The 26,624-nt window shown below is 40.2% G+C and overlaps 1 protein-coding gene across 10 annotated transcripts in view; it reads right to left on the bottom strand.

Annotated features, from left to right (window-relative positions):
* Window positions 1–26,624, bottom strand: part of MICAL2 (microtubule associated monooxygenase, calponin and LIM domain containing 2) — a 213,252-nt gene that overhangs the window by 14,734 nt on the left and 171,894 nt on the right. For 9 of the 10 annotated variants that reach the window (XM_044258839.1, XM_044258838.1, XM_044258841.1 and 6 more), the window contains 3 exons: window positions 19,083–19,198; window positions 14,427–14,519; window positions 11,378–11,471 (listed from right to left, as the gene is read on the bottom strand). In XM_044258839.1, coding sequence (XP_044114774.1) covers window positions 11,378–11,471; window positions 14,427–14,519; window positions 19,083–19,198 — 303 coding nt within the window. Of the gene's footprint in view, window positions 1–10,752; window positions 10,782–11,377; window positions 11,472–14,426; window positions 14,520–19,082; window positions 19,199–26,624 lie in introns of those variants that run through there. The other variant, XM_044258844.1, reaches the window with a different exon arrangement.

Genomic DNA, 26,624 nt, shown 5'->3' with positions numbered 1-26,624 from the left:
AATTCCCTCTTCTAGATGTGTTTAACATTTCTAGATTGAGGACCATTTTCCTTGATAAAGAAAACATAAAAGCTGAGAGTTGGAAATTCTGTCTTTTTTCATCATGTAACATTACACCATCTGCCTCAGCACTGGGCCTCTCCTTTCCTTGTTGTCGATCCAAAAGAAACAGCTTTAAAGGCACTATTTTGCTGTCTTTAGAGTTTTTTGTTGTTTATTTGTTTTTTGGGTTTTTTTTTTTTTTTTAAATTCCAGATTCGGCCTCTTTGCTGCATTATACCCACAGATTCAAGCCAGACTTTTACCCTGCATTACATGTCTCCTTAGTCTCTCTTATGTGTCCTTCTAAAACATGGTCCAAGAGAGAGCTGCCTAGCCGCACTGATTTCTACTGATGCTACTATACTCAACAGACACAAGCTGAATTGTATTGTTCCATCCAATTTTCTTCTTTTTCCCATGAAATAATTTACAATAGTTTTTTGTTTGTTTGTTTTTTGGAGTCTTCCTTTCCTCAACAGTCAAAATCACTTTGGGGGATATCTTTGAACATCCCGCAATTGATCCATTTCCCTGTTGATGGAGATCTAAGTTGCTCTTCACGTTCTGCTCTGCAATATACACTTGCAAATGAACTTCTTGAATAGTATCGGTATGCAAAGGGTCAGTCAGTTTCACAGCAGAAAACCGAAGTGTTTTCCAAAGAGCTATGACTGTTTTTACTCCCACTAACATTGAATAAAAAGCTCTGCTGGCTTCTTATCCTTGCCACATCCTTAGTGCTATAAAGGTTTTTAAATTTTGCTAATTTAATAGTTTAAAATAGTTTCTCATTGTAGTCTTCATTTGCATTTTCCTAGTTACTAATGAGTATTCTTTCTGTGATATATATTTTTTATTATTTGCCTATTTTATTTTTTTAATTTAAATCCAATTAATTAACACATAGTGTTATTATTGGTTTCAGAGGTAGAGGTTAGTGACCCATCCGTCTTACATAATACCAGTGCTCAGTACATCGCGTGCCCTCCTTAATGTCTATCACCCAGTTACTTCATCCTCTCACCCACCCCCCCCCAAGCAACCTTCAGTTTGTTTCCTGAGATTAAGAGTCTCTTATGGTTTGTCTTCCTCTCTGGTTTCATCTTGTTTTATCTTTTTCTCTTTTCCCCTATTATCCTCTGTTTTGTTTCTTAAATTCTACACATGAATGAAATCGTATGGTAATTGTTTTTCTCTGGTTGACTTATTTCACTAAGCAAAATACCCTCTGGTTCCATCCATGTCATTGCAAATTATTTGCCTATTTTTATACAGGCAAATATTTGCTTCTCTATTTCTTATTGATTTCCAAGAGTTCTTTACATAGGCTAGAACACTGATTCTTTTTTGTTTATATTTGTTGCAGATGTAGTTTCTGAAGTAGTGGGCTTATCTTCTCTTTTCCTTCATAGTGTCTACAGACTACCAGCTTGAGGTTAAAAAGATTCTTTCTAACTTTTCAAGTTTCATTTTTCATATTAAATCTTTCATCCTTATGAAACTGATTTGTTTGTGTGATGTAAGGCTCAATTTCATCTTTTTCCTCTGTTGAAAACCACTTGTCCCAGAATCACTCATTTCCTGTGATCTGCAGTACTACTGCAGGCTTATACCAGGTTTTTGCACATGTGAGATTATGTTTGAATCTTTTGGTGGCTTTCAGTGAAGCATTAAAATTGGCTTCATAAAGGTTCTGTACATTTTTTGTTTCATTTTTTCCCTAGGTACCATATGTTTTTATGCTAATGCAAGTGACATCTTTGCTCTTTCATTTTTTAATTGCTTTATGCTGAGATCTAGAAATGCAATTGCTTTTTCTATTTTAAGCTTATATCCCATAACAGTCATTCAGGCTCTTCTTACATTTAATAATTTATTTGTCCATTTTGGGGTGCTTCTCATGTGGATAATTCCATTATCTGGAAGCAACAAAATTTGCTTCTTCCTTTCCAAACCTTATGCCATTTTCCCCTTGTCTTACTGTACTGACTATCATCTCATGTGCAATGTTGACTAGAAGAGGTAGTCATTCTTCTCTTATTTCTAATTTTTAAAGAAACGCTTCTAATATTTTACCATTTAACAGTGATGTTTGCTATAACATTTTCAAAGATACCTTTCAAACTAAAAAATTTGCCCTGTTCTAATTCCTTTTTTGCTAAAAGTTTTTGTCCCAAATGAGTATTGAATTTTGTCAAATGATATTTTCTTCTTATATTGAAAAGACCATGTGATTTTCCCCTTTCATTTGTTAATATGGTGATTGTTAAATCACCCTTAGTTTGCCAAATTTTAAAATTGCATTAAATATTCATTTATATTCTTTTATTTTTTTGTATCTGCCATATCTATGGTTGTGTCTGACCTTTTCAATCCTAACCTGTTTATTTCAGTATTCTGTCTTCTTTTTAAAAATCAGTTTAAGAGGGTTGCTTCTAGTCTTTTATTAGTCTTTTCAAAGAACCAACATTTGGCTTGCTTGGTCTTCTCCCTTTTACAATGAATGACTCTATTTCATTTCCTTCTGCTTATTATCTTCTTGCTTAGGTTTATTTTGTTTTTGCTTTTTCTAAACTAAGTTGGAGGCTTAACTCATTAACTTTCAGCCTTTATTCTTTTCTAATAAAAGTATTTAGGGCAATACCTCTCAATAGAGTTTTCACTATATCCCCTGAGTTTTGATTGATTGTTCTCCTGTATGTAAAGGTATATTTTGGTATGTTTTAAATATATTTAGATATTTAAATATATATATTTTTATGTATTATATTTTTTATATATTTAAATATTTGGAATACTTTAAATTTCCAAATATTTTTAGAAATTTTATTTTTTCTTTGATCCATGAGAAATGTATCTTTTTTAAAAAGTTATTTATTTATTTATTTATTTGACAGAGAGAGAGAGATCACAAATAGGCAGAGAAGCAGGCAGAGAGAGAGGGGGAAGCAGGCTCCCTGCTAAGCAGAGAGCCCGACATGGGGCTCGATCCCAGGACCCTGAGATCATGACCTGAGCTGAAGGTGGAGACTTAACCCACTGAGCCACCCAGGCACCCTGAGAAATGTATCTTTTAACTTCCCAAATGCATGGTTTTAGAAATTATCTCTTGGCTTCTCTCTTCTAAGTTAAGTACATGGTAAGTACATGGTACTATCGGATGTGGTCTGTGTAATTTAAGTTCTCTGAGATTTATTTTATGAACTAATATGGTTAATTTTTATAAATCACCATGTGAACTTGAGAAGAATATATGTTCTCTATGTTGGTGGTAGAGGAATTTATAAATGTCTTTTAAATTAAGGTTATTAGTTGCAGTGTTCACATTTATACCTTTGTTTGGTCTGCTTGACTGCCATTGACAGATATACTAAAATCTCCTGCCGCAGTAGAAATTCTCCCTGCAGTTTATCTTTTTTTGTTGTTGTATATATTATGAGATATATACAATAGATATATATATTATGAGATATGTATATATTATGAGCGTATTATTGACAATACATACACATTTAAAACTGTGATATCTTCTTGGTGAGTTGATCATTTAAGACTTATGTAATAATATGGGGCACCTGGGTGGCTCAGTTGGTTGAGTTTCTAACTCTTGGTTTCACTCAGCTCCTGGTTAGGGTCCAGGGATCAAGTCCTGCATCAGGCTCAGTGCTGGGAGCCCCTCTGGACAGAGGAGAGAAGGATAAGCACAAAGTCTCCTTGTCCCTCTCCCTCTGCCCCTTCCCATGACTTGTGATTTCTCTCTCACTCTCAAGTGAATGGATAAACAAAATCTTTTTTAAAAAATAAAAATTATATAGTAATTTTATTCCTGTTTATTTCTAATCACTGTTTTGGTATTAAAGGCTATTTTATCTGCTTTTAATGTAATTACCTCCAGATTTTTTTTCTCATTTCTTAAATATTTTTGTCATGGAGAATTTTAAACACATACTACCCCCAGCTGTGTTTAGTTAGTAAACTTGTTGTGTATTTATATTTTATGTGGATTTGCTAAACAGCATATAGTTGTCTTGTTCATTAACTTTCATTATGATTACTGAGATATTTGGAGTTCCTTCTATGTCTTACTTTGTGCTATCTTTTTATCTTTCTAAAATGCTCTTCTGTTTTTATTTGGAATTGAGTGGGGATTTTTGTTTGGCTGATTATTATTTTTAAAAATTTCTTCTCCCTTTGTTTCCTCCAACAGATTTGGAAGTTACTAATTTTATTTCCATTGTTTCAGTGTCTACATTTAAGATTTAAAGAGGTATTTTTAACATCTTAACAAAGTTGACACTGTCTCAGCCTTCTTTTAAACAATATACGGGTCCTGGGACACTTTACTTCCAATCATTCAACTCCAAACTTGTACCTTGTAGCCAGTACTTCAGTTCTGTTTTAAAAATCCATATTATTTTATATCAACAATGTTTATTTGATTTACTTACATGTTTATTATTTTTTTATTCACTATTTCTTCTTTCGTATTTCAGACCATCCTTCTGCATATATCCTTTTCTCCTTAAAGTATATTGTCTAGAATTTTGTTTATACATAGTTAACTCTATTTGAGAAAAAAAATGAACATTTCTTTATTGTATACTTGTTCTTGAAATACAATTTTTCTGTTATACTGTTCTAGCTTGAGAGTTGGGTTTTTGTTTTGTTTTGTTTTTAGCTGTTTGACCCTTTTACTCCACTGTCTTGTAATGCAAGGGCAGTTAGTAAAACTTTTGTTCCCTTTTGAGATGATTTATCTTTACTCTTTATCTACTTAAAGATAATCTCTGCCCTTGATGTTCTACATTTTCCCTCATTGTGCCAAGGTAAGTATGGATGTATTTCAAATTCATCCTGATTTCTGTGTCCCAGAACCTCTGTCTCTATAGATTTATGTCTTTCACCCACTTGCAGAAAAAGGAAACTAACATTTATAAATGCCTCGTTGTCGTGTTTCATCCATTATCTCTTCAAATAATACATGACCTTAATTTTCTCTATTCTCTCCTTCTAGGACTCTGATTGAACATGCACCTTCTTGTTTTATCTTCTACATCCATCCACAAACCACACTTCCATATTTTCCATCCCCTTCTCTCTCTCTGAGCTGCAGTCTGGTTCATTTCCTCAGATATACTGTCCAATTTACTCATTCTCTCTACAGCTGTGTCCAAGCTGCTGTGCAATACATTCAATGAGATTTTAATTTCAATGTATATATTTTTCATTTTCAGACTCTCCATTAATTTTTTAAAAATACTTAAAAAAATATCTGGTCATTTTCTCAACTTTTTACTCAGAAAAACTTAAACCTAAAGGATCAAGCATTTTATTTAGTTGTTATGTTTCTTTGGTCTTCTGGTCTCATCTAGAACAGTTCCTAGATAGCCCTCCACCTTTTGTTTTTGTATAGCATTGACATTTGTGAGTTATTTTTCAGACTGTCTCTTAGTTTGCAATTGTCTGATTATATCCTTGAGGTAAAATTCAGGTTAAGCATTTCTGCCACGTATGGGATGCTGTGTCTTTCTTGGTCCATCACAGCAGGAAGCTCACGATATTACATTTGACTGTGGTTATGGCTGGTCAAGGCAAAGGTGGTGTTGCCTGTCAACTTCTGTAGTGTTTTTTTTCTGCTTGCTCATTTTTCTGTGTCATCTATTTCTGCAAACGTTTGTCACAAGGACATAATATATTTGGTAACAATTTATAGTAGTTGAAGTCCTTGGCCATTTAAATTTGTGGTTTTGGCCATTCTTAGTGGCTCACTTCCTTGTGTTTTGTAGGATTATTTATTATTATCATCTCACAGTTTATTGAACTTAATTTGTCTGAATCCCAAGTGCATTAACTTAAGCGTGGTTTCTTTCACAGACGATCTGTACTTGCTGTTCAGGGACCTGGAAGAACTGGTGTGGTGCGGACTCCCGAGGTTAGCGTCGCTCCTTTTTGTTAGTCCCAAGGCTTAAACTCTAAAACCACTGATATTTATCCTTAAGGCAACCCTGGATTTCTTTTTTATGCTTGCTTCCTTCCTGGCATGTGGAAGTTTCAGCACACTTGTCTTCTTCTCTTCCTTCTTCTTGGCCCTAAGAGGTTTACCTCACTTACTTGGGAGCCTAGCGGTATTTCAGAAAGTAGACTTGTGGGGAATAGGCTGTTACAGCTTCTAGTCTACCATTCTGCTGCTCTGGGCTTCTTGGGAACTGCATTCTGTATTTCTGGCTGAGTCAGCCATTTGGTAATGTAGTTTCAAATATTTTTCCAGGTAAAGATTATTATGACCATGTTTTTTAAACCTGAGGGTTGCAAAGTTAACTTAATGGGCCACCACAAGCACTAAAAATAAGACAGACTGGAAAGCACTAGTCATTTACATGTAGCAAAATTCAATATTATTTATTGATTAATTGCATTCAATTATGTATTTATATGTACTAACTTGTAATATAAAATGCACGTCTTGCTGTTGTCATGGTGGTTTTTTTGTGTAAAGAAATCCTTTAGGGCAGATAACCTTAATGTGCCTGGAATCCACACAGTGGAGAGGACTCGAGGCTTCTTCCTCAGGAAAAGAATCTCGGGGTCACCCTCACAGGGCCCATCTTTGTTGTGAGGCCCCTGACTTTCTACAAGGTGGCCACGGAGGCTGAATCCAAGGGGAACACACAATCAAAGGATAATTCCTATTTGTCGAGTAAAGCAATCTGCAGTAGACCCTGAGCCTCTCTGCATGTCTCTGCTGAGTGTGCCGAACGGCAAGTCCCTACCGTCCTCCAGCCCCAAGCCACTCCTGTAACCAGCCAAGGAGATAATTCTGAGAAGGAGGTCAGGATCCCACAGGGTGACTAGTGTACAGCTACCTGGTTCCTGGGTAGGGGCTGACTTGTTCAGTGCTTGCTATAAAGGCTGCTGAGTGCCCTGGCCTGAGCTCCTGAGCTGTGGCACCATCCCCGGTGTGCACAGCTGCTATCTGGGCCCACCAGGTCACATGGCCACACTCAAGTAGAGGACAACTTGTACCATGCTGCATTCCTTCTGCTTGCTGGGCAGTGAGTAAAACACTCCCATGCTCTAATGCACTGAATTTCACTGTTTACTTTCAGCGTTTCAGCAAACCCATCTAAATTCCTGGCTTGCTTAGCTATCATTTTTAGAATCTTTTTACTCCTGGCCATTTTCTATGAATGGCGTTGGGACTCAAACTCACAAGTGCCTGATTCCAGTACCTGCGTTCTTTTCAGGACACCTCATTGCTACATTACCAAGGAAAGTATCATTTCTTCTGCTCCTCAGCAGCCATCAAGATGGAAACCACAGAGTGTAAGCCAAACTACTTCCCTCTTCCTGACTAGTTTAGCACTGCAATTTCTCTCAGCATAACATGTGCTCCTGCTGCCACCTACCGGCAGCCCCACACATCTGCTATTTCTTTGTAAACTCCATTTTTGCGAAGGAGAAGCCATCTGGCTCTTAGCAAACCTTCCAAACAAACAACAAGCTCAATGCAGACAACCAGCTGGTAAACCTTCCCCCAAAGTTGGTAGAGCTATAAGGGAGAAGTAATTCCCATATATCTCCCTTAAGGACAAATCTTTTCTCCTTCTAAGCTGCTCTCAGTTTCCAAGAGATTTCACCTGCTTCCATGTATTGAAAGAAATCGCAGATTCTGTGATCCACACCATCTAAATTTGGATGGTCGTCTCCTGCAAAACTGGCGAATTCCATGGCCCTAGCACTTTACACTGGCCACCATATTGATATCGATAACAAAGCAGTGGGTAACAGCACCCTTGACCAAGAAGGGTCTAAGTGGCTGGCAAAGCGTGGCTTGTTTTCCTCCTAGAGGGTGGGGCCTGGGGCAATCATGCTCCTGCACATCCTGGACCATCACTCTGGGCAGCTAGGAGCACCAAGGGAATCCATTCCCTTTTCCAAGGACATCATCCATCCGTGACACTTCTCCCTGCCTCCCAACACCCACCCCATAAGACATCATGACTTATCATCCAGGGTGGGTGGTTGGATTTTTGTTTTTCTTTGTTTCCCTTTCCATGATAAAATGGGGGAGCAACCCTTCCTAAGGGTGGGGGAGTTTATTTCTGACTGTTGGGAAGAAAGAAAGAAGGAATTGTTGTCACGACAATTAGGAGCTCATCAAAGCTTCATTCTGCTCATCAGCCATCATTGCCCTCCATCCTGCACCCCCGCATGTTCCTCTAATTCAATGCCCGCCTAATGAATAACTCGTAGGAACAAAAGAGCCTTTCAGGCTGGCGCACGTAATTATTAGAGGAGCCTTGCATAACTGTCACAGACTACTCATGTTTTCAGGCCTGTCTCTAAATTTGGTTATTCACAACCTTTATAGCTCAATATTATTGCCTAACTGTGATCATTTTCTAATTATCCTAATAATACCTATTAAATAATACCCATTAAATCACTTGAACCAGAGCAGCACAGGCCAGCTCAAATACAACTTAACCTAATAAGCATTGGTCATTCATTAAGCACCAGGGCAATCTTTTAAAGGGGCTGAATAGAATATTAAACTGCAAAGGAATATTATTATTGCACAAATGTTATTACAAGTTGGAGTGTATTAATTTCGATGCCTGGTTTGCACATCTTCCGTTTGGTTTCCTTTGGGGCCGCTCTCCTTGACTCGACTCTTCCAGGCTCCAGCCCCGCGTTGATCTGCATCTGTCACCCACACAAGGACAATCAAGGGAGGAAAAGGCCCATAAGCTGAACAGGGGAATTAAATTACTAAGGATGTAAAGGGAATGAAGGGAATCCATCTTCTGGCTGGGTCGACACACCTTTGAAAACAGAAGCTGGCTTTCTTCAGCTGATAATTCAAAATATCCTTTCTGTACACTTGAGGAAGAGGGAGATTTTCAGAAGCTTGAAAAATCTGGTGTCTAGAATTTAAATTTTAAGCGGTAAAGATTAGCGAGTCAAATCACAGTGCATGTGCATGCAGATATTTAAGAGTACTTTGTAAAAAAATGGGTATCGGTGGCATTTGTTGAATGTCTGCAACGTGGCAGACACTCTTGGGAGGCCTTCTGCCCACCAATGCCCTTAATTCTCAAAATAACCCTGTAATGTGAGGGTTATTAGCTCCATTTCTCACGTATGGAATCTGCAGCCTGAGAGGCGAAGCAATTCTCCCAGGGTCACGCAGCCTAAATGCAATGGGGCAGAATTTGCACACAGGGCTCTTGGCCACCTTTCCCCAGCACACCATCCTGCCTCCCCCACAAACTGAAATATGCCCCAGCTTTGCTGGCTTATTCTTTCCATGTCTAAGGCTCTCACGGAACCCTGTGGATTCCCAGACACCAGAGAAGAGCCTTCTTGATGGGGAATCTGGCCGTGCAGCCGACAAGGGCAGTTACTTGTACTGAATGTCCCAGCAACAGCTATAGAGGTAGGCAGGGACCTTCACTCCAGGCAAGAAACAGTTATTATTTTTGTCATGAAGTCTACTCCTGATAGGTGGGTTTGGGTTACCTTTGCCAGGAAATGCACAGTGTATTTTAGTAAGAAAAGGAACAGAGGCGCCTGGATGGCTAAGTGTCATGATGTCAGGGTCCTGGGATGGAGTCCCTCATTGGGCTCCCTGCTCAGTGGGGAGTCTGCTTCTCCCTCTGTTCCTCCCTCACTCGTGCTCTCATTCTCTCTCTCAAATAAATAAATAAATAGAATATTAAAAAAAAGAAAGAAACAAATACTAATCATCTATCCCATGCCAGGGGCTATGCTAGGACTTCCACATAAACCATTTTAGCCAATCCTTACCACAAATCAAAGACATAGGTAGGCTGATCACTCCCACCTTACAAACCAGAACTGTGGCTCAGAGGGAGAAAGTAGACCCCAGCATGTCCCTGCCACGCAGAAACAAGCGAACCATGCAGCTACAGAAGCCCGCACCGTGGGGCCCCTCACTTGGTTGAGACCTCACAAGGCTCTGGGAGCAACCCTCCCAATTTTGCCCATGGGACTTTGTACAAATTTCAGGCCTCACAAAATCCAGGTCTGCCCCTATTGGTGCCATCACTCTCAAATAACTGAACTTTTAAGAGAACTGAAATCCCAACCTTCCGCTATGTTGTTGAACAAGTACCATGTTGCTTATGCAATAGCACGTGGAGATGTTTTCAGGGTCTGGTTTTTCACATGTGATATCCAAAACACAAAAGGCTAAAGACATCACATTCGAAAACTAAAGAGACAATGCCACTCCACCCCCACTAGACGTGAACTAGTGTGGGACAGTTTCCCAAAATGTAGGCTTCTTTAAGTCATCCCTCACCTCAGAATCCTTGGCAGGCTCCTCGTTCACTGAGGCACTTCACGTCTTTTCCCATCTGGCCTTTGCCGGTGCCATTCCCTCTTCCAGAAAATCTCCTCACCTCCTAGTGAAGAGGTGAATTCCTATCCTTCCTGTGGTTTCCATCGCCATGGATCACCCCTTCCAGCTGCTTAGCCAGAGCACCCTTCTCCCCAAGTTCAGTGAGGAAACTCGCGACTATGTTCCCATGTCCCCCTCCCCGAATGCTGTTCCTATACCTACCCCTGTCCTTCTGTGGTACTGTCTGTTTATTTACATGTCCACATCCTTCAGTGGACCATGGAGCTCTCAAAGGCAGAAACTGGGCTGTGCTCATCCTTATAGACCCATTGTCTTCATGTCTCCCACATCGTAGGTCTTCACCAGAGGAATTCTGTTTGGATCCAAGAGTCTAAAACTATTGGTGGAACACTTACCATTTCTTGTGCCAGACAAGACACTAATTCATTTTCTTTATTTTATATAGATATAGATATAGATATAGATATAGATATATAACATCTTCTTTAAACCTTATATCAGTTCTAAAGGAAACCACAAATATCCCCATTTTAGAGGAGAAAATGAAAGTTTGTAAAGGTTTAGGATGCAACTGGCCCAATGGACATGGCTAGAAAAGGAAGAAATGAGGACTTTGAGTCCAAGCCTGGGTTCTGATTCACTTCCAATGTTGTCTGAACACCCCAGTGGCTCTTCTGAATTTCTCATCACCCCTGGATTGCAAAGAACATTCACATAGAGATGAGATGGTCAGGCTGGAAACCCAGGTACAAGGCGCACAGGTTGGCCAGGACCCTAGGAATTTCCACTGGGACCGTCAGTTTGATATCGGAAACCAGTGATGCATGTCGGCATTAACGGTTCCACGGGTGACGGCATTAACGGTTCCATGGGTGACGGCACGGCTAGACCGGCGCTATTCTCAGACCACGGACGTGGGCCCACACCAACCTCTCCAGGGCTGCCTACCTGCTTCCCCTCTCAGCGCCTTCTCCAGCCTCACGCCTTGGATCTCTGAAGCCCTCTGGCGCTCCTCGACCTCCTCCAGCTGCCTCTGGATGGCCTGCAAAGCCAGGATTGTGTGTCACACAGGGACTCTGAAGGTACAGTCACGTGGCAGGGGGGTGGGGGGGCGCTCAGCCTGCTACTTACTTTTTAAGAAAAAGAGGCCCTGTTCTTATGACGGCCCTCCTTGGGTGAGGACCTCTGAATTCCCAAATAACAAGATCTTTTTTTTTTTTAAGATTTTATTTCTTTATTTGACAGACAGAGATCCCAAGTAGGCAGAGAGGCAGGCAGAGAGAGAGAGATGGGGAAGCAGGCTCCCTGGTGAGCAAAGAGCCCGAAGTGGGACTCGATCCCAGGACCCTGGGATCATGACCTGAGTCGAAGGCAGAGGTTTTAACCCACTGAGCCACCCAGGTGTCTCCCCAAATAACAAGATCTTGATGTCTCCCTTCTATAGTGTGACGACATAAAGCAAGGAGTCTGTCTAAAAGCTCCATCTGCCCCCACGGAGACGAGAGAACGGTCGTCCTTGACCAGGCCAACCACACAGATGTGCCCTTAGGCAGAGGATGCTGGGCTAGGTGGGTGGTCCTCACGGCTCCCAGACTCTTCCGCGCCTTTGCTCTGACAATGGACAAAGCATACGCAGACAGGCAGCAACTACTCAGAGGACGCAGTTCTGGGGGTAAACATGGTGCATGGTCGCATTCCATTCTGCCAAGAAGAGCCAGCAGATACCTCCTGAGAAGCTGGTCTGGAGCAGGAGACCCCAGGCCAATTCCCAGGGCTTGGTGCACCTTGCCCGGCGTGTCCAGCTCCCATCCTCAGCTATAGATGGTCCCTCTTCTTTCACTGTACCAGGGGCCTCTTAATGTGCAAGTGTGCAGCGGCTGTTAGTAGCAGATGATGAACACAAGACCCAGTGAGGGACAACCTCACACCCTCCGTAGACTCACTGTTGGTACCAGTCAAACTTGGCTTTGCATTTACGTTCCCAGTTTCCCTACTGGCTAGTTCTCTCTTGTCGGTGTTAGGAAGGAAAATGAGGGGAAAGACTTTCCCATGTACATTCTGTGCCCCATCGGTTTCCTCTAGTTTCAAACAACATGCTGCCAGAAGGCAGATCTCATGGCAGAACAGACAGACTTTGCACCTGGCCGAACAGGGACACAGAAGGAGCCGGCAGATGTCTGGACAGGTAGAACGTGCTCTCCCTCCTTCACCTCCCGGCAGCTGTCCCACCCCCTCTCCTCCTCAACTGCACATCTTCTTGGTCTCCCCTAGATTCAGAGGACAGTCACTGACGTACCTCCAACCCCATAAAGACAAGCAAGTGGGGGTCAGGCCTGAGGGGCCCCCGGGCTCTCCTCCTCCCAGCTAAGGGGGTTCACATCCCAGGGTTTAATGTAAAATCTGAAATCGACGGGAATTCTGTATACCACCACCATTCTTTCATGCCCTCTGTCTCTCCTTTAAAGACAATTCTGTTGTTATAAATCCATCTCTTGATGAGATGACATAGAGTCCCTCATAGAAGGGAAACACTTAAATGACTTGATGACCGACTATCATGCATTTATGGCTATATGGTGATTACAGACTGAATTGTTTCATGCCCCTCCCCCTCATTCATATAGTGAAGCCCTAACCCCCCAGTGTGACTGTATTTGGAGACAGGGCTTTTAAGAAAGTAATTAAGGTTACGTGAGATCATTGGGGCGGGCCCCCAATGCCACAGGACTGGAGACCTGATGGGAAGAGGAAGTGACATGACAGACATCTCTCTCTCCAGCTGGGCCCAGAAAGAAGGCAGTGTCTTCAGGCCAGGAAGAGAGGCTTCACCAGAGCCCGGTCCTGAAGGCACTTTGATCTTGGGTTTCCAGCCTCCAGAACTATGAGAAACAAATTCCTGTTGCTTAAGCCACATATTCTGCGCTCTGTTGTTACGGCAGCTGAGCAGACTAATACAGCGGCTGTTCCTTGGAAGCCAAGGATGAAAATCTTGAAGACTAGAAGGGGCTGCTGGGAGCACTAGCAGATGAGGCTCCCAAAGGCTGTGGTGGTTCTCATCACCACCTGCGGTCCAGAGGGAGCAGGTAAGGAGGGGGAGCGCCAGTCTGCCAAGCCACAGCATGAAGACCGCTCCTTCTCACAAGGCCGTGTTACAGTGTTTCAAGGAAAGCTGTTTCAGAAGTTGAGAGGGGACAAGGGGACTTTCTGGGGATTTTTCCCTGTCTGTTGGGTGAAAGGGGTGGGTTGTCAGTCACTGTGAAGGGTAAAGGAGGCTGGGTTAAGAGGCTTCCTTCCTCAATGGATCTACATAGCCAGATAAAGGGGGCAACTGCAGGAAGGAATAGTAAGGAACACTGAGTGAATATGAGAGGTCACTCTAAGTCCTTCTGTCCTAAAACCTTGCTGTTTGTCAGGGCTAAGTCTGCTTATGTTTCCTTTGACTTTCTGTTTCCTTTGCCTGTTTGTGACAGACGAGGGCAGACCCACTGGGGCAGAAATGTTAGTGCTAACAACCAAGACGGGAATCTATATATTGAACTGCTAGATGCCTGAGTTTGTGACGAACCCTGGAATACAGAGAGCTCCTAATAGCTGTCAGTTCAGCAGGGACACTGGCAGGAAGTCAGGGGAAAGTTGTATCCTCGCGGAGGACAAGACCAAGTCCACTGCCAATGTGGCAGTCAGGGCTTGGGATGGTTCCCACGGCCCTGTGTTGGCTGTCATTCCAGGCTCACTTTGTACGACACACATTTTCAGATGGAAAGGCAATTGGGAGTGGGCCAGCTCTACACCTGGGCTCCTCAGGCCCCAGGGTCCCACCAGGGACTGAGTCAGGGCCTTTAGGATGCCCACAAATCTGGTCATTCAGAAAAGAGAGGCTGAACTTTCCCCCAGCCTATCTCCCCCAGTACAACAGAGACTTCCAAGGGGCTTTCCGAGCCATTTGCCGGGTCCCTGACCCCAGGCTCAATCACCCAAGTCAAGTTTGTTTTCTGACCTGAGCTTTATGAAGTCTTTTCAATTCTTCTTGCTTAACCAATTGTTTTGTTGCTCTCTCCAGCTTCCTTCTTCTTCTGAGCGTCTTCCTTTCCTACAAAAAACCAACAGAGAAGAAAAAATGGATGTGAGAGAACTGGGGTTCAAATCTGCCAAATAATGACACAGGCTTCTATTTGCTCCAGCCAAGCTACTGCTTAGCTTCTAGAATGATGACGTCCAATACAACGTCTGGCGATGATGGAAATTTCTGTATCTGTGCTAAAATATGCAAGCCCCTAGCCACATGTGGCTACTGGACATTTGAATTGAGCTAGCATAAATAAGAAACTGAATTTTAAACTTAATTTCACTTGCATGCATTCAAGGATAAATTTAAATAGCCACATGTGGCTTGTAGATGCTCGATTGGGAAACTGGTGTGTATGTTTGGGGTTGGGAATGGTGTCTATGCAGATACGTAGAAGGGCTTTATAGAGAATTGACTTGGTTCAGTTGAGGAAAGGAATAACACAAAAATGATATTCTACACAGGTGCTACCATAAGGACCAAGAAGAATGAGCCTGAGAGGAAAACACAGACACACTCAAACATAAACACACACACAGACACACACACAACATGAAAACCATTTATCAACTTTAAACAATCCTCAGGTTAGGTCTACATTGCTTAATTAAATCTGGGAATAGAGGAATATGTCTAAATATTTCTAAGATAAATGTTTCTTGGCTTAAAGTAGCCATAAGATTGCTCCCTTTCCTACTTTATTTTGCTTGTGCAAATATGTCATTGATGTCACTGGCTTTTGTGTATGCCTGTGCTTATAAATCCAGAACACTCAAAATCTATTTGAAATAGAAAATAGATAGAAATTGAAAATAGAATGTGAAATAGAAAATAGAATAGAATATTGAAAATAGATGTGGATCTTGGTAATGTCACTTCCAGGTTTGGAAGACCAGAGAAAGAAGAAGAAATGGTATGGCCAGATCCACATATTGGAAAGCAGAGGAGACACTTCCGGTTGCAAAGAGAGCAGAAAATACTGGGGGAGCACTGGGCCCTGGCGCCTTGCAAAGCTGACATCAAATCTCAGCCAAGTTGTGTGAGTTTCAGCCTGCCACACAACTTTCTGAACTTCAGAGCAATGAAAATGATTGAAGGCCTATCTTGTAGGGATGTTATAAGAATTAACTGAGAGAATGTGGGTCATTCCCTTCATAGAATACTTGAAAAGGATAGGGGATAAATATGTAAATATCATGATTTTTGTTAGTTTTTATCATGATTATTATTAATGACATGATTATTAGATCATCATATTATAAATTAGCATGATTATAATGTCCTAAAATCAATTATTTTTCATATACGTGTGCATATATATGATATACACCCACATACATATATATATAGATATATATATCTATATATATAGATCTCCTATGTATACAAAGTAAATGTTAAATTTGGGCTAGTTTTACTATCAGTTTGTCTTCTTGGAGCATACTCATCCACTTTCTACATATTAGATATATAAATATTACATTAATATTAGATAGTAATTAGATAATATTAGATAACATATTAGATAAAGATTAGAGCATGCTAGAGATTTCTTTTTAATGCTGGCAGAAATAGATATGAAATTAAAATTTTGTTATGGCTAGCCTGGTGGGCATTCAATATCTGTGATTGAACTGGATGTTTGCCCATTAAAGGGAGTATAACTTCACAAGGGCAGAATGGACCTAATAGGCGTATTCCAGATACTGCCAGAGGAATCCAGGTCCACGACGGAGATCAGAGATTATGCCTGAAAAGCACATTCGGGCTGCAAAGCCCCGCAGATCCTGGTCATTTAGTCACCCATTCCGTGGATATGGTTGGGGAGACTATCATGTTCCTCAGCAACCAGCCAATTCTGAGGCCTCAGAGTATCTACAGATCGTCAGTGAAAAGGTTTATATTGATGAAATTTCATTTTTCTAGAATTTTCCTTAGGATCTAGAATCCCAAAGACCTTTTTCATCCTTGAAAGGAAATTCTAGCTCTCAGAACTGAAACTTATTCCATATCATATCATCTCCATTTCTAGGAGCTAACTTCTAGATTGACTGTCAAACACCCTGAACAGAGGATCTGGGACATTTTGGGGGGCAGGAATGGAACCCCACCATTAGACAGCCAGGAGCTTTCTGGAAAGGTTAAGGCAGAGGGGCATGGTGGAAACCCTGGTGGTTGTTGCCCAGAGACTGCCTAACTCCATCACAAATATCTCTTGAGCTTCCATTATGTTAATTTATATAATAAATCCCAGCACGTTGTGAGTGCTACATGGCAGATACTACACAGATTATTTCACATGTATTAGCTCATATATCCCTCAACTTATATTAATAATATAAGGTAATCAAATCTTGGACCAAAATAACTTGCCCAAGATGGGACAATTAGTCATTGGCCAGGAGTTAAGCCCAGGTAGCCTGAAACCGGCAACCACATTTTCAGCTGGTCTATACGGCCTTTCCTAGGCCAAATACTGTGCAGGCACATCAAGGACCCTTGCCTTATAGAAATGTCAAGGTTTCCTCCTAAATTAAGACCATTTAATATAATTTCAAGGGGGGTGGCTTGACAGCATCACACCATGTTAACACTTCAAGCAGCAGAACTGCCAAACGTTTCCTGCTCTATCAAGAATTAGCAAACCAGAACCTAGAGGAAGAAAGAAAGCCACTATTGCCTTTTATTAAAAGATGTTGACATAGAAAAGAAGGACGATTTGTTCACAAATGCTCATCTAGTCTTAATGATGAGCTGGGCACGGTCCTCACATCCTCATGAGTGGCAATGACAGCAGAGAGAGGCAAGGAGAGAGGCTCGGGGCGACAAAGGGAGAGATCTGGCAGGACCCAGGATGAGTGCCTGCTCCAGTTTCCCAGGTCCAGGGCTGGCGTTGGGAGGGGAGAGGGTGGGGAGGACCAAAGCAAAGGGAAGGGGTGGAGTGTTCACATCCTGTCTCCAGTTTCCTGTGCAAAGGTTCATTTGAGCTGATGTGAGCTCTGTGCCAAGGGGCTGGAGACACACCTGTAAAGAGAGGAGAAAAGCCCTGTTCCTTCAGGGTGGGCCCTTGGGAAGTAGTAAAGAAGTAACTTTTGGCCAGCTTCCCTTCCTGTAAGAGTGGTCAGACGCCAGGTGAAGCAGGCAAGCTTTTCCACACTGCAAGTTTAAGTGCTGACAGGCTCTGTTCTGGGCCAGCAGGAGGACAAGGAGCTACTTGCAAGGCCTGCCCTAGATCTCACAGTCTTGATATTTGATGTGTTTGGGCTATTCCATTCTCTTCTTCTCTAGTGTTGGAATGGCTGTTAGCATGACTGATGAATGCCTGTATTCATTTGAATACCGACTTAACTCAAAGTCACTGAAAGGGATGAGAGGGACAGGAAAGAAACCCCAGGAATCAACATAACACACCAAATTCATTTGTGTTGAGTACTGAACTAATCAGAGGTGTCCATGGTTAGAAATGAAAAATGCATATATATTCTTTTTCATTTGCATTTCCTCCCTCCCTCCCTCCCTTTTACCCTATCTCTCCCTCTCCCCCACCATACACACAGACACACATGCGTGCACACACACACACACACACACACACACAGTCTCTCTCTCTCTCCCTCATGCCATGTCCCAGCCCCCTCCTGACTTGCTCTAAGCTGGGCCATGGGGAGCTGGAACCCCTGAGTGACTTGAGATGACGCCAGAAGTTCCTAATGCCAGATATGGAAAAGTTGAGTCTAAGTAAATAAATTTGGTTCTCTCCCCTTCTCCTCAGATCCTCACTGCTCCAAAAAATAAACACTGTTAGCACAGTGAACTGCTCCTCTGTTCTCCTGGGAAGCATTTTAGGTCCAACCATTCATCCCTCAGTCCCAGTGAAAATGCCCTGGCCCCAGTGGACCAAGAAAACAACAGTGAGGTTTGGTCATGGGATGTGTCTTCACGTCTGTGACACACAGATGCTTTTAAAGACATATAACAATGTTTGTGTTTTTAAAATCTGTGGGTATGGAAGTTGCTTAAAGTGTTTTCCAGAAATAGGGTCATGAAGCTAAGAGGACAGCCATCTCCCTAGGCAGCACGCAGCTAGACCCTTCCTTTCCACAGCGGGGACCCTTGGAGTACCCACGTCTGGATGCAACTGCATGGTTCATTTCATAGTTCTGATTAGAATAAACATAACATTTTCCATGCAATCTGCCTCTAGTGCTTCTTAAATGAAGCTGTGTTTCCCCCAGGGAAATATGCATCTGCTTGTTGTAATTTTTTTCGATGGTTTGCTTGTTGGACCACATATTAAACCCACTTTAAGAGCTGCAGTCACCAAATGATTTTAAGTAAATATGTCTGGTTTGTTGTTGTTGTTGTTGTTTCTTTCTGCCCGTTGAAGTTTTTGAGAAAGGCAAGCTTCTAAAAGTTTAAAAAAAAAAATCATTCTTGGTGTTCCAGGTAAAAAGCGGTTGTTGTCAGATGCAATGAAACATGATCCTAATGAAACCACTGCAGCTGGAGTCCACCGCGGGTCTGAAATCTGGAGGGTAAATGGCCCCCACAAGCCAAGGCCTTCTTTGGTTGGCCAGGTGTTGTTACCTTTGACCGCAAGGAAGGCTGGGGATGAAATCCTTCATCTGCAGAGGAGGAGTTGCTGGAGGAAGTAGAAGAGGCAGCCCCTGTCACCTGCCCTCGGCTAGGTATGTGTTTGGAACCTGAAATGGGAAGAGAAGAGCTCACTGAAATCCCAACTTCTTTTCCTACCGTGTGTCCCAAAGCTCCTTCTCCCTCTCCCTTCTTACCATCATTCCCTTCCTCCCTGCTCTTCCCTCACTGCACCTGCCGTGAGCAGGAGGAGGCAGTACCTGAGGGCAACTGAAAATTTGGCCCTCCATGTTAATTACATTTCTGGGTCCCTGCCAAGAGCTTTGCAGCTCTCCTTTCATATTAAAAAAAAAAGGTATTATGCAGAAATCAATTAATTCCTTAAACACCATTTATACGGTGTGTTGCTTAGAACACATTCGGCGATGAAATCTATTATTAAAACGCTTGTCTGAAGTTAGCTGAGTTACCTAAATGCTCGGGTAAGGTTCGTTCTGCAGAGTAATTGAATGCAAAAAAGTCCGAGCCAGCTCTTAAACAAATCGCCCTTCTGTGGCTCACAGCATCTGGCACCCATTTTTACTACATGACATCTGCTCAGTGTAAAAGAGCTGGCGTCAGAATGTCTGGTCATAGAAAAAAAAATCCCAAATGTAATCAGAAGCAAAAGGACGCTAAGCCTGAGGTTTTATCACATAGTCTCATGCAACATAAATATTTCATTAATTATGGCTAAACAAATGCCACTTTTATTTTCCCAACTTGCAGATATTATCACATCATCGAAGTGATGATTCAAATGCCAGGAAAGGCAGTTGAAGATAGGGAGGGCTCGACAATGCAGGACCCAGGGGAGAGCTGGAGTCCAGGAGCTCGGCCAACCTCAGAACAAGAGGTAGATGGTTAGAGGCGGCAAAGGGCCCGTGTTCGCTAGAATCTCTTTGTGATCTGGCTGGAGACCGTGTGTGGTAAAGTCCTCCAGGTGCCACAGGAGGCTTTTATTCTTTTCAGCAAGGACATCTGTCCCTGGACATCCTCCTGATGCGGAGTTAATGAATGATGTTTCGATGAACCTGCGCTGGATACTGACTGTCACAATGCGTGAGGAAGCCACGAAAGGAAATGTATAAATCTTCACTCTGCCGTGACAGCTTATATCGGAATAGAATACGTGCTGGGCGGAGAGGGAAAAGGAGAAGCAATTCCATGTGACTCACATTCTCTCCAGTCTGCCTTTTCCTCCCCATAATTTTCAACTATTTACCCCAGTGGGAGAGGCCAAGTTTTAAAAAAGAAGGGTAATTTTAACCTCTGGGAGCACATTTACATATGCTGTTATTCAAAGCAAAATAATGCAAAACATCTATATACAAGCACAGCCTCCCCAGGGAAGGAGTTAACCGTTTTCCACTACAATTTGCCAGATGGGGAAGCTCAGGTGAAGAGAGCATCAGAGGGCAGCATAGTAGTGGAAGGGGCACCGCTGGTGGTGAGCTCAGATTGTCCTCCAACTCCAGCTACTGGGTTACTATGGAGTAATGTAGTCACAGAGTGTTCACTTCTTAGTGTGTGAGCTTGAGGAGCTAACTTCAATTTCCTGAGTTTTTGGAGCTCACAACTTCTGACTTGCAGTACTATAGTAAAAGAATAAAGGTGATCGATGGAAAGAGCCTAACACAGTGCCTGGTTCATTGAAGAGATGTAAATAAATCTTGTCATCGTCAACAGTACCAGCAGCAACTGCCTCATTGTTCCCATTGACCCAAATCAACAATACTGTAATATTAGCAACACTGCCTAATTAGCCTCCATTGTACAGAGAAGTGTAGTGACCTAAAGTAGAAACTTCCAAAAATGAATATAATAGTCCCACTGAATCTTATTTTGAAATCGAGAAGAAAATATTTCCAAATATACTGCATTTCTTAAACTTCTGGCCAACATTATATATAGTTACCTCTGAATCTCTCCCCCGTTTACTCTTTTCCATCACAGAACCATCGATTCCAGAAATTTACTTTTCAGTTGCAAAATTAAAAAAGACTTGGCAGCATTGTTTCACTCTGGCTATGATGGAGTGACTGATTCTGGGATTGATCTCCCACCACAAAGCACCAGAAATCAGGACAAAATATACCATGCATCTGTTCCCAGACATTAGACAACAGGCAGTGCAGAACTGTGATAAAGGTAAGAAGAGAACCAAATGAAGTCCTACAATCACACTAGCTTCCTCTCTCAGGTTCACTGAGTTGAAAAGACAGAGATCAGGGTTTGGGTGAGTGGAGGCAGCTGGAATGTTGGGAGGGGGGGTAGAGAAGAGAGCTATGCAGAAAAAGCACATCAGGAATAAGCACAGAAGTCCCCTTGAGTCTATTGCTTAATAGTAAACTTTAGATGCATAGAGTGTAACTACATGACACTAGGCCTGTTACTATTGGGAAGTTATAGGCTAAATAACCTCTAAAGCTTTTTAGAGGATTGAGAAATCCTCAAGTTCCACCCAGCTAGGGTAGAACAAACTTTGCGGGCATTAGAATAGAGGCCACAGAAGAGTCATACTTGACTAATAAGGATAAATTAGCCCTAGGGTAAAGGTTATTATAAACTGCCCCAAATAAGTTTAAAAACAACCTTGAAAGAAACAAATTGATCTTCAAATTACCCTACTGTCTGACAAACATTTTCACTGTTTATATAACATTCTTTAAACGAAGAAACAAAGTCTAGACACCCTACAATGTAATAGTCACCAAACCTAGCAGCGAGAAAGCAACTACTAGATATGCAAAAGAACAGGACAATGAACTCATCATCAAGAGAAAAATCAGTGAATAAAAGCAGACTCAGAGATAATGAAATTAGCAGACAAGTATTTGAAAATAACTATTATAAATGTGCTCAAAAATGTAAAAAGACAGTATGAACAGAATGAGCAGGTAAAAAAATGCAGAAAAAGAACCAAATGGAACATACAAATATGAAAAATACAAAATCTGAAATGAAAATTTCACTGGGTCAGCTTAATAGTAGATTAAACATTAGAGAGAAAAATAGGCTGTGAAATTAAATAACAGCAATAGAGATAATCCAAAATGAAACATAGAGGGGGGAAAAAAGACTGAAAAACTGAACAGAACTTCAGTGATCTGTGGGATAACATGAGGTGTTCTAAAATACATAAGATTGGAGTGCCAGAAGGATAGCAGGAGATAGAAAAAGTCATTGATGTAATATTGTTGAAAATCACACAAATTTAATGAAAATTGTAAATTCACAGTTCCAAGAAGCTCAATAAACCACAAACAGGGTAAACATAAGGAAAATCATAGCAAGTCTCATGATAATAAACCAGACAGAGAAATAAAATCTTAAAACCAGGCAAAGAAAAATGACATATTACATAGAGAGAAACAAAGATAAGAATGTGCATGGACATCTCATCAGAACCTAAATAAGCCAAGGGATAATGAAACATCATTAAAATGCTAAAAGAAAAGTCTGTCAGATTATAATTCTATGTCCAGTGAGTGATTCATTTAAAATGAGGGGGGAAAATTAAGCCTTTAGGATAATTTGTTGTTAGCAGACATACATAAGAAAAATGTCAAAAGAAGTTCTTTTTTTTTTTTTTAAAGATTTTATTTATTTATTTGACAGACAGAGATTACAAGTAGGCAAGAGAGGCAGGCAGAGAGAGAGGAGGAAGCAGGATCTCTGCGGAGCCGAGAGCCCGATGTGGGGCTCGATCCCAGGACCCTGGGATCATGACCTGAGCCGAAGGCAGAGGCTTTAACCCACTGAGCCACCCAGGTGCCCCTCAAAAGAAGTTCTAAAGCAGAAGGAATATAACACATGGAATGAAGAGCTCTAGAAAGAGTAAATATAAAATAATTTCCCTTTCGGTTTTTAACTTCTTTAAAAGATAATCAACTATTTAATGTAGGATAGTGTGAAATAATAAGAAATATATAATTTGTTCTCTGTCCCTCATTCCCACCAGTATTTGGTCTTTGATTCCAGTTCCTGACCCAGAGCTCCTAAAATGCTTATCATTCTGAGTGAAGAGTTCCCAAGTTCCCTGACTGCCAACAAGCTGAGAACAACCAGAGAAAATACATCCTTTTCTGGAGCACGTTGAATATTTACTAAATTGGTGCTATCCCAAACCATAAGGAAACAACTGAAGTCATACATAGTATGTCTTCCGACAATAGTGAGATTAAGCTGAAAATCAACAATATAAAATATAACTAGAAAATCTCAAAATTGTTAGAAATTATGTAATACTTTTCTGAAAACCAATAAAAGTAAATTGAAGCAGATGGGATAAGAATATGTCATAACAATATAACTAGAATGTAGCCAAAGTAGTGACTTGAGGGAAATTTAGAGCTTTCAGTGTAGACACTGTGCAAAAGAAAAGTTTAGAATCAATGTCATAAGATCTATTTCAAAAAGTTAGAAAAAGAACCAGCAATGAACCTAAGAATCTAAAAGGAAGAAAATAATCAAGATGGAACAGATTATGAGAAATGATAAAAACAAAACAGAAATAAAATGGAAAATTAACAAAGCAATAATAAGATTCTTCAAAATATATAACATTGATGACTTCTAAAAAGAATGATTAAGAAAAAAGTGAAAGAAAACACAAATCACCAATATTGAGGATGAAAAGTATTCAGGACTCCATTATACAAACTATCTAAATTTGAAAATTTGGATAAAATGGACAAATTCATTGAAAAACATGACTTACCAGAACTGACATAAGAAGAAATAGAAAATCTGAATACTTACCTATCTATTAAAGAAACCAAGTCCACAATTAAAAACCATCCTACAAAGAAAATAGGAGGCTAGATGACTTCGTTTGTGTTCAAATATTTAAAAACCAAATAACACCAGTGTTAAAACAAATAAACATACAAACCCTCTTCCAGAGAATAGGAAAAGATGGAACACATCTTAACTTGTGTTATAAGACTAGCTTAAGTTTGAATCCAAAACCTGACACAGATATTGCAAGAAAGAAAATTTCAGACCAGTAACTCTCATAAACATAGCTGCAGAACTACTAAAAACAACTAGCAAATCCAATATATTGACAAATAAAAAGATGATACATGATGATCAAGTTGGGTTTACTCCAAGAACACAATAATATCGTAACATTTTCAAATCTCTATTAAAAAAATCAGTGTAATTCAGTACATTTTTGATTAAAGTAAAAAAATGATTATCTCAATAGGTTTTTAAAAAACATTTGATAAAATTTACTATTACTCATGATAAAAAGTCAGAGTAAGTTAAGAATAGAAGGAATCTTCTTTAGTATAATAGAGAGCACCTATCTTAAAAACTTACAGCAAATAATATATTCAGAAGTGAAATATAATCTCTCTGTTATTGGGAGAAAAAGACAATGATGTACATTCTTAACATTTCTATTTAGCATTGTATAGGAAGTTGTAGGCAGAACAATAAGGCAAGAAAGTTAAATAAAAGGTATACAAATTGAAAAGAGAAATGTCAAACTGTAGTTGTAGACAACATGATTATTTATTTAGAAAATTTTAAAAAAGCTCTTAGAATAATAAGTGAGTTTAGTAAGGACATGATAAAAAGTTAACTGTGTTTCTTTATATTAACAATGAGCACCTGAAAATCAAAATGAAGAAAGCCATTCCATTAATAAGAGCAACAACAACAAAATGAAATACTCCAGGGATACATTTAATAAAATATATGCAGAATCTACACACTACAAACTCCCTAAGAGAAATGAAAGAAACCCTGGCTAGAGAGATATTCCATTTTCACAAACAGGAAGACTCAGCAGTTGTCAAATCTTCCTCAATTGACTTAGAAATAAAAAAAACAATGCCAATCAAAATTCTAGCAGGTTTACTTGGTAGACATTGATAAGCTCATTCTAAAATTAATACAGAAACACAAAATACCTAGAATAGCCAAAATAATTTTTTAGAACAATACTGGGGGACTCCACTACCTGTTTTCCAGACCTGCTCTAATGCTACAGTGAGCAAGAGTAGAACGCTATTAGTGTAAGGATAAACATATAGAGCAGTGGGAAGATTCAAGGGCACAGAGACATATCACATGTATTTAGTCAGTTGATTATCGTGAAGGTGTCAGAATAACCCAATGGAGAAAGAATAGTCTTTTTAACAAGTAGTGCTGACAACTAGATATCTATAGACAGACAAACAAACAAAAACCAGAACAAAAACAAAAAACCTTGACTTTTATTCACTATAAAAAGTTAATTAGAATTGGATTACAGATCTAAGCCTGAAAGCTAAAAACTGTAAAGTTCTGGGAGAAAACACAGCAGACATTCTTAGTGACTTTGGTCTTAAAGATTTCTTAAATATAACTCAAATTACAAAAGAGAAAAATTAATAAATTTGACTTCATCAAACTAAAAAATCTTCTATCTTTTGGAAGACGTTGTGATGAAAATAAAAAGACAATCCACTAACTAAGAGAAAAATATTTGCGAATAAGTATCTGGTAAAGGATTTATAGCTAGAATTTTAGGAACTCTGGCTAAATAGAAGACTAAGAGTATTGTACATTCTTAGATCAAAAGACTCATTATTCTAAAGCTATCAAATGTCTATAAATTGGGACACCTGGGTGGCTCAGTTGTTAAGCATCTGCCTTAGGCTCCGGTCATGATCCCAGGGTCCTGGGACTGAGCCCATTCCTGCTCAGTGGGAAGCCTGCTTCTCTCTCTCCCACTCTCCCTGCTGGTGTTCCTGCTCTTGCTATCTCTCTCTCTGTCAAATAAATAAATAAAATCTTTTTTTAAAAGTCTATAAATTAATCAATTAAAGGCTATCATTTATAATCGCATCAAAAAGTCAAATACTAGAGAATATATCTAATGAAAATAGGGCAGGATCACTACAATCATAAAACATGGACAGAAACTGAAGAAGACCTCAGGGAGGCGTCATGTCCATGGATTTGTTAATTCTCTCCAAATTTATCTCTAGATTCAATATAATCCCAATCAAATGTTCAGAAAATATTTTTGTGGAAATTGATTAATTGATTCTGGAAGACACATGGAGGCCAAGAATAGGCAAGACAATCTTGAAGAAGAACGAAGTGGATGGTCTATTCCAGGATTGTGAAAATTTATTATAAAGCCACTTAATGAAAACAATGTGACTCAGGCACAGGGACAAACCAGTCAGTGGAAAAAGATAGAAGGTCTGAAAACAGACCTGCCTAATAGATGACAAAGTATCACAGCAATGACTTGGTGGGTAGGGTGGAGGAAGACAGCCTTGTTAATGAATGCTCCTGAATCAAGTGGATAACATAAAAAAATAAACAAACATTTCCTCTACCTCACAGAATACACAAAAATTTAGCAGACTAAACTGTGAAAGGTAAAATAATAAAACTTCTTTAACTGTTGTCCAATAGAAATATGAGTCATACATGTAACTTAAAATTTTCTAGTAGCCACATTAAAGAGTGTAAAAAGAAACAGAT

This window comes from Neovison vison, chromosome 7, assembly GCF_020171115.1.
Source record: "Neovison vison isolate M4711 chromosome 7, ASM_NN_V1, whole genome shotgun sequence".
In the NCBI taxonomy this organism is placed as follows: Eukaryota; Metazoa; Chordata; class Mammalia; order Carnivora; family Mustelidae; genus Neogale; species Neogale vison.
Note: the sequence above shows the minus strand (reverse complement) of the source record. Positions and strands in the feature narration are given on the sequence as shown.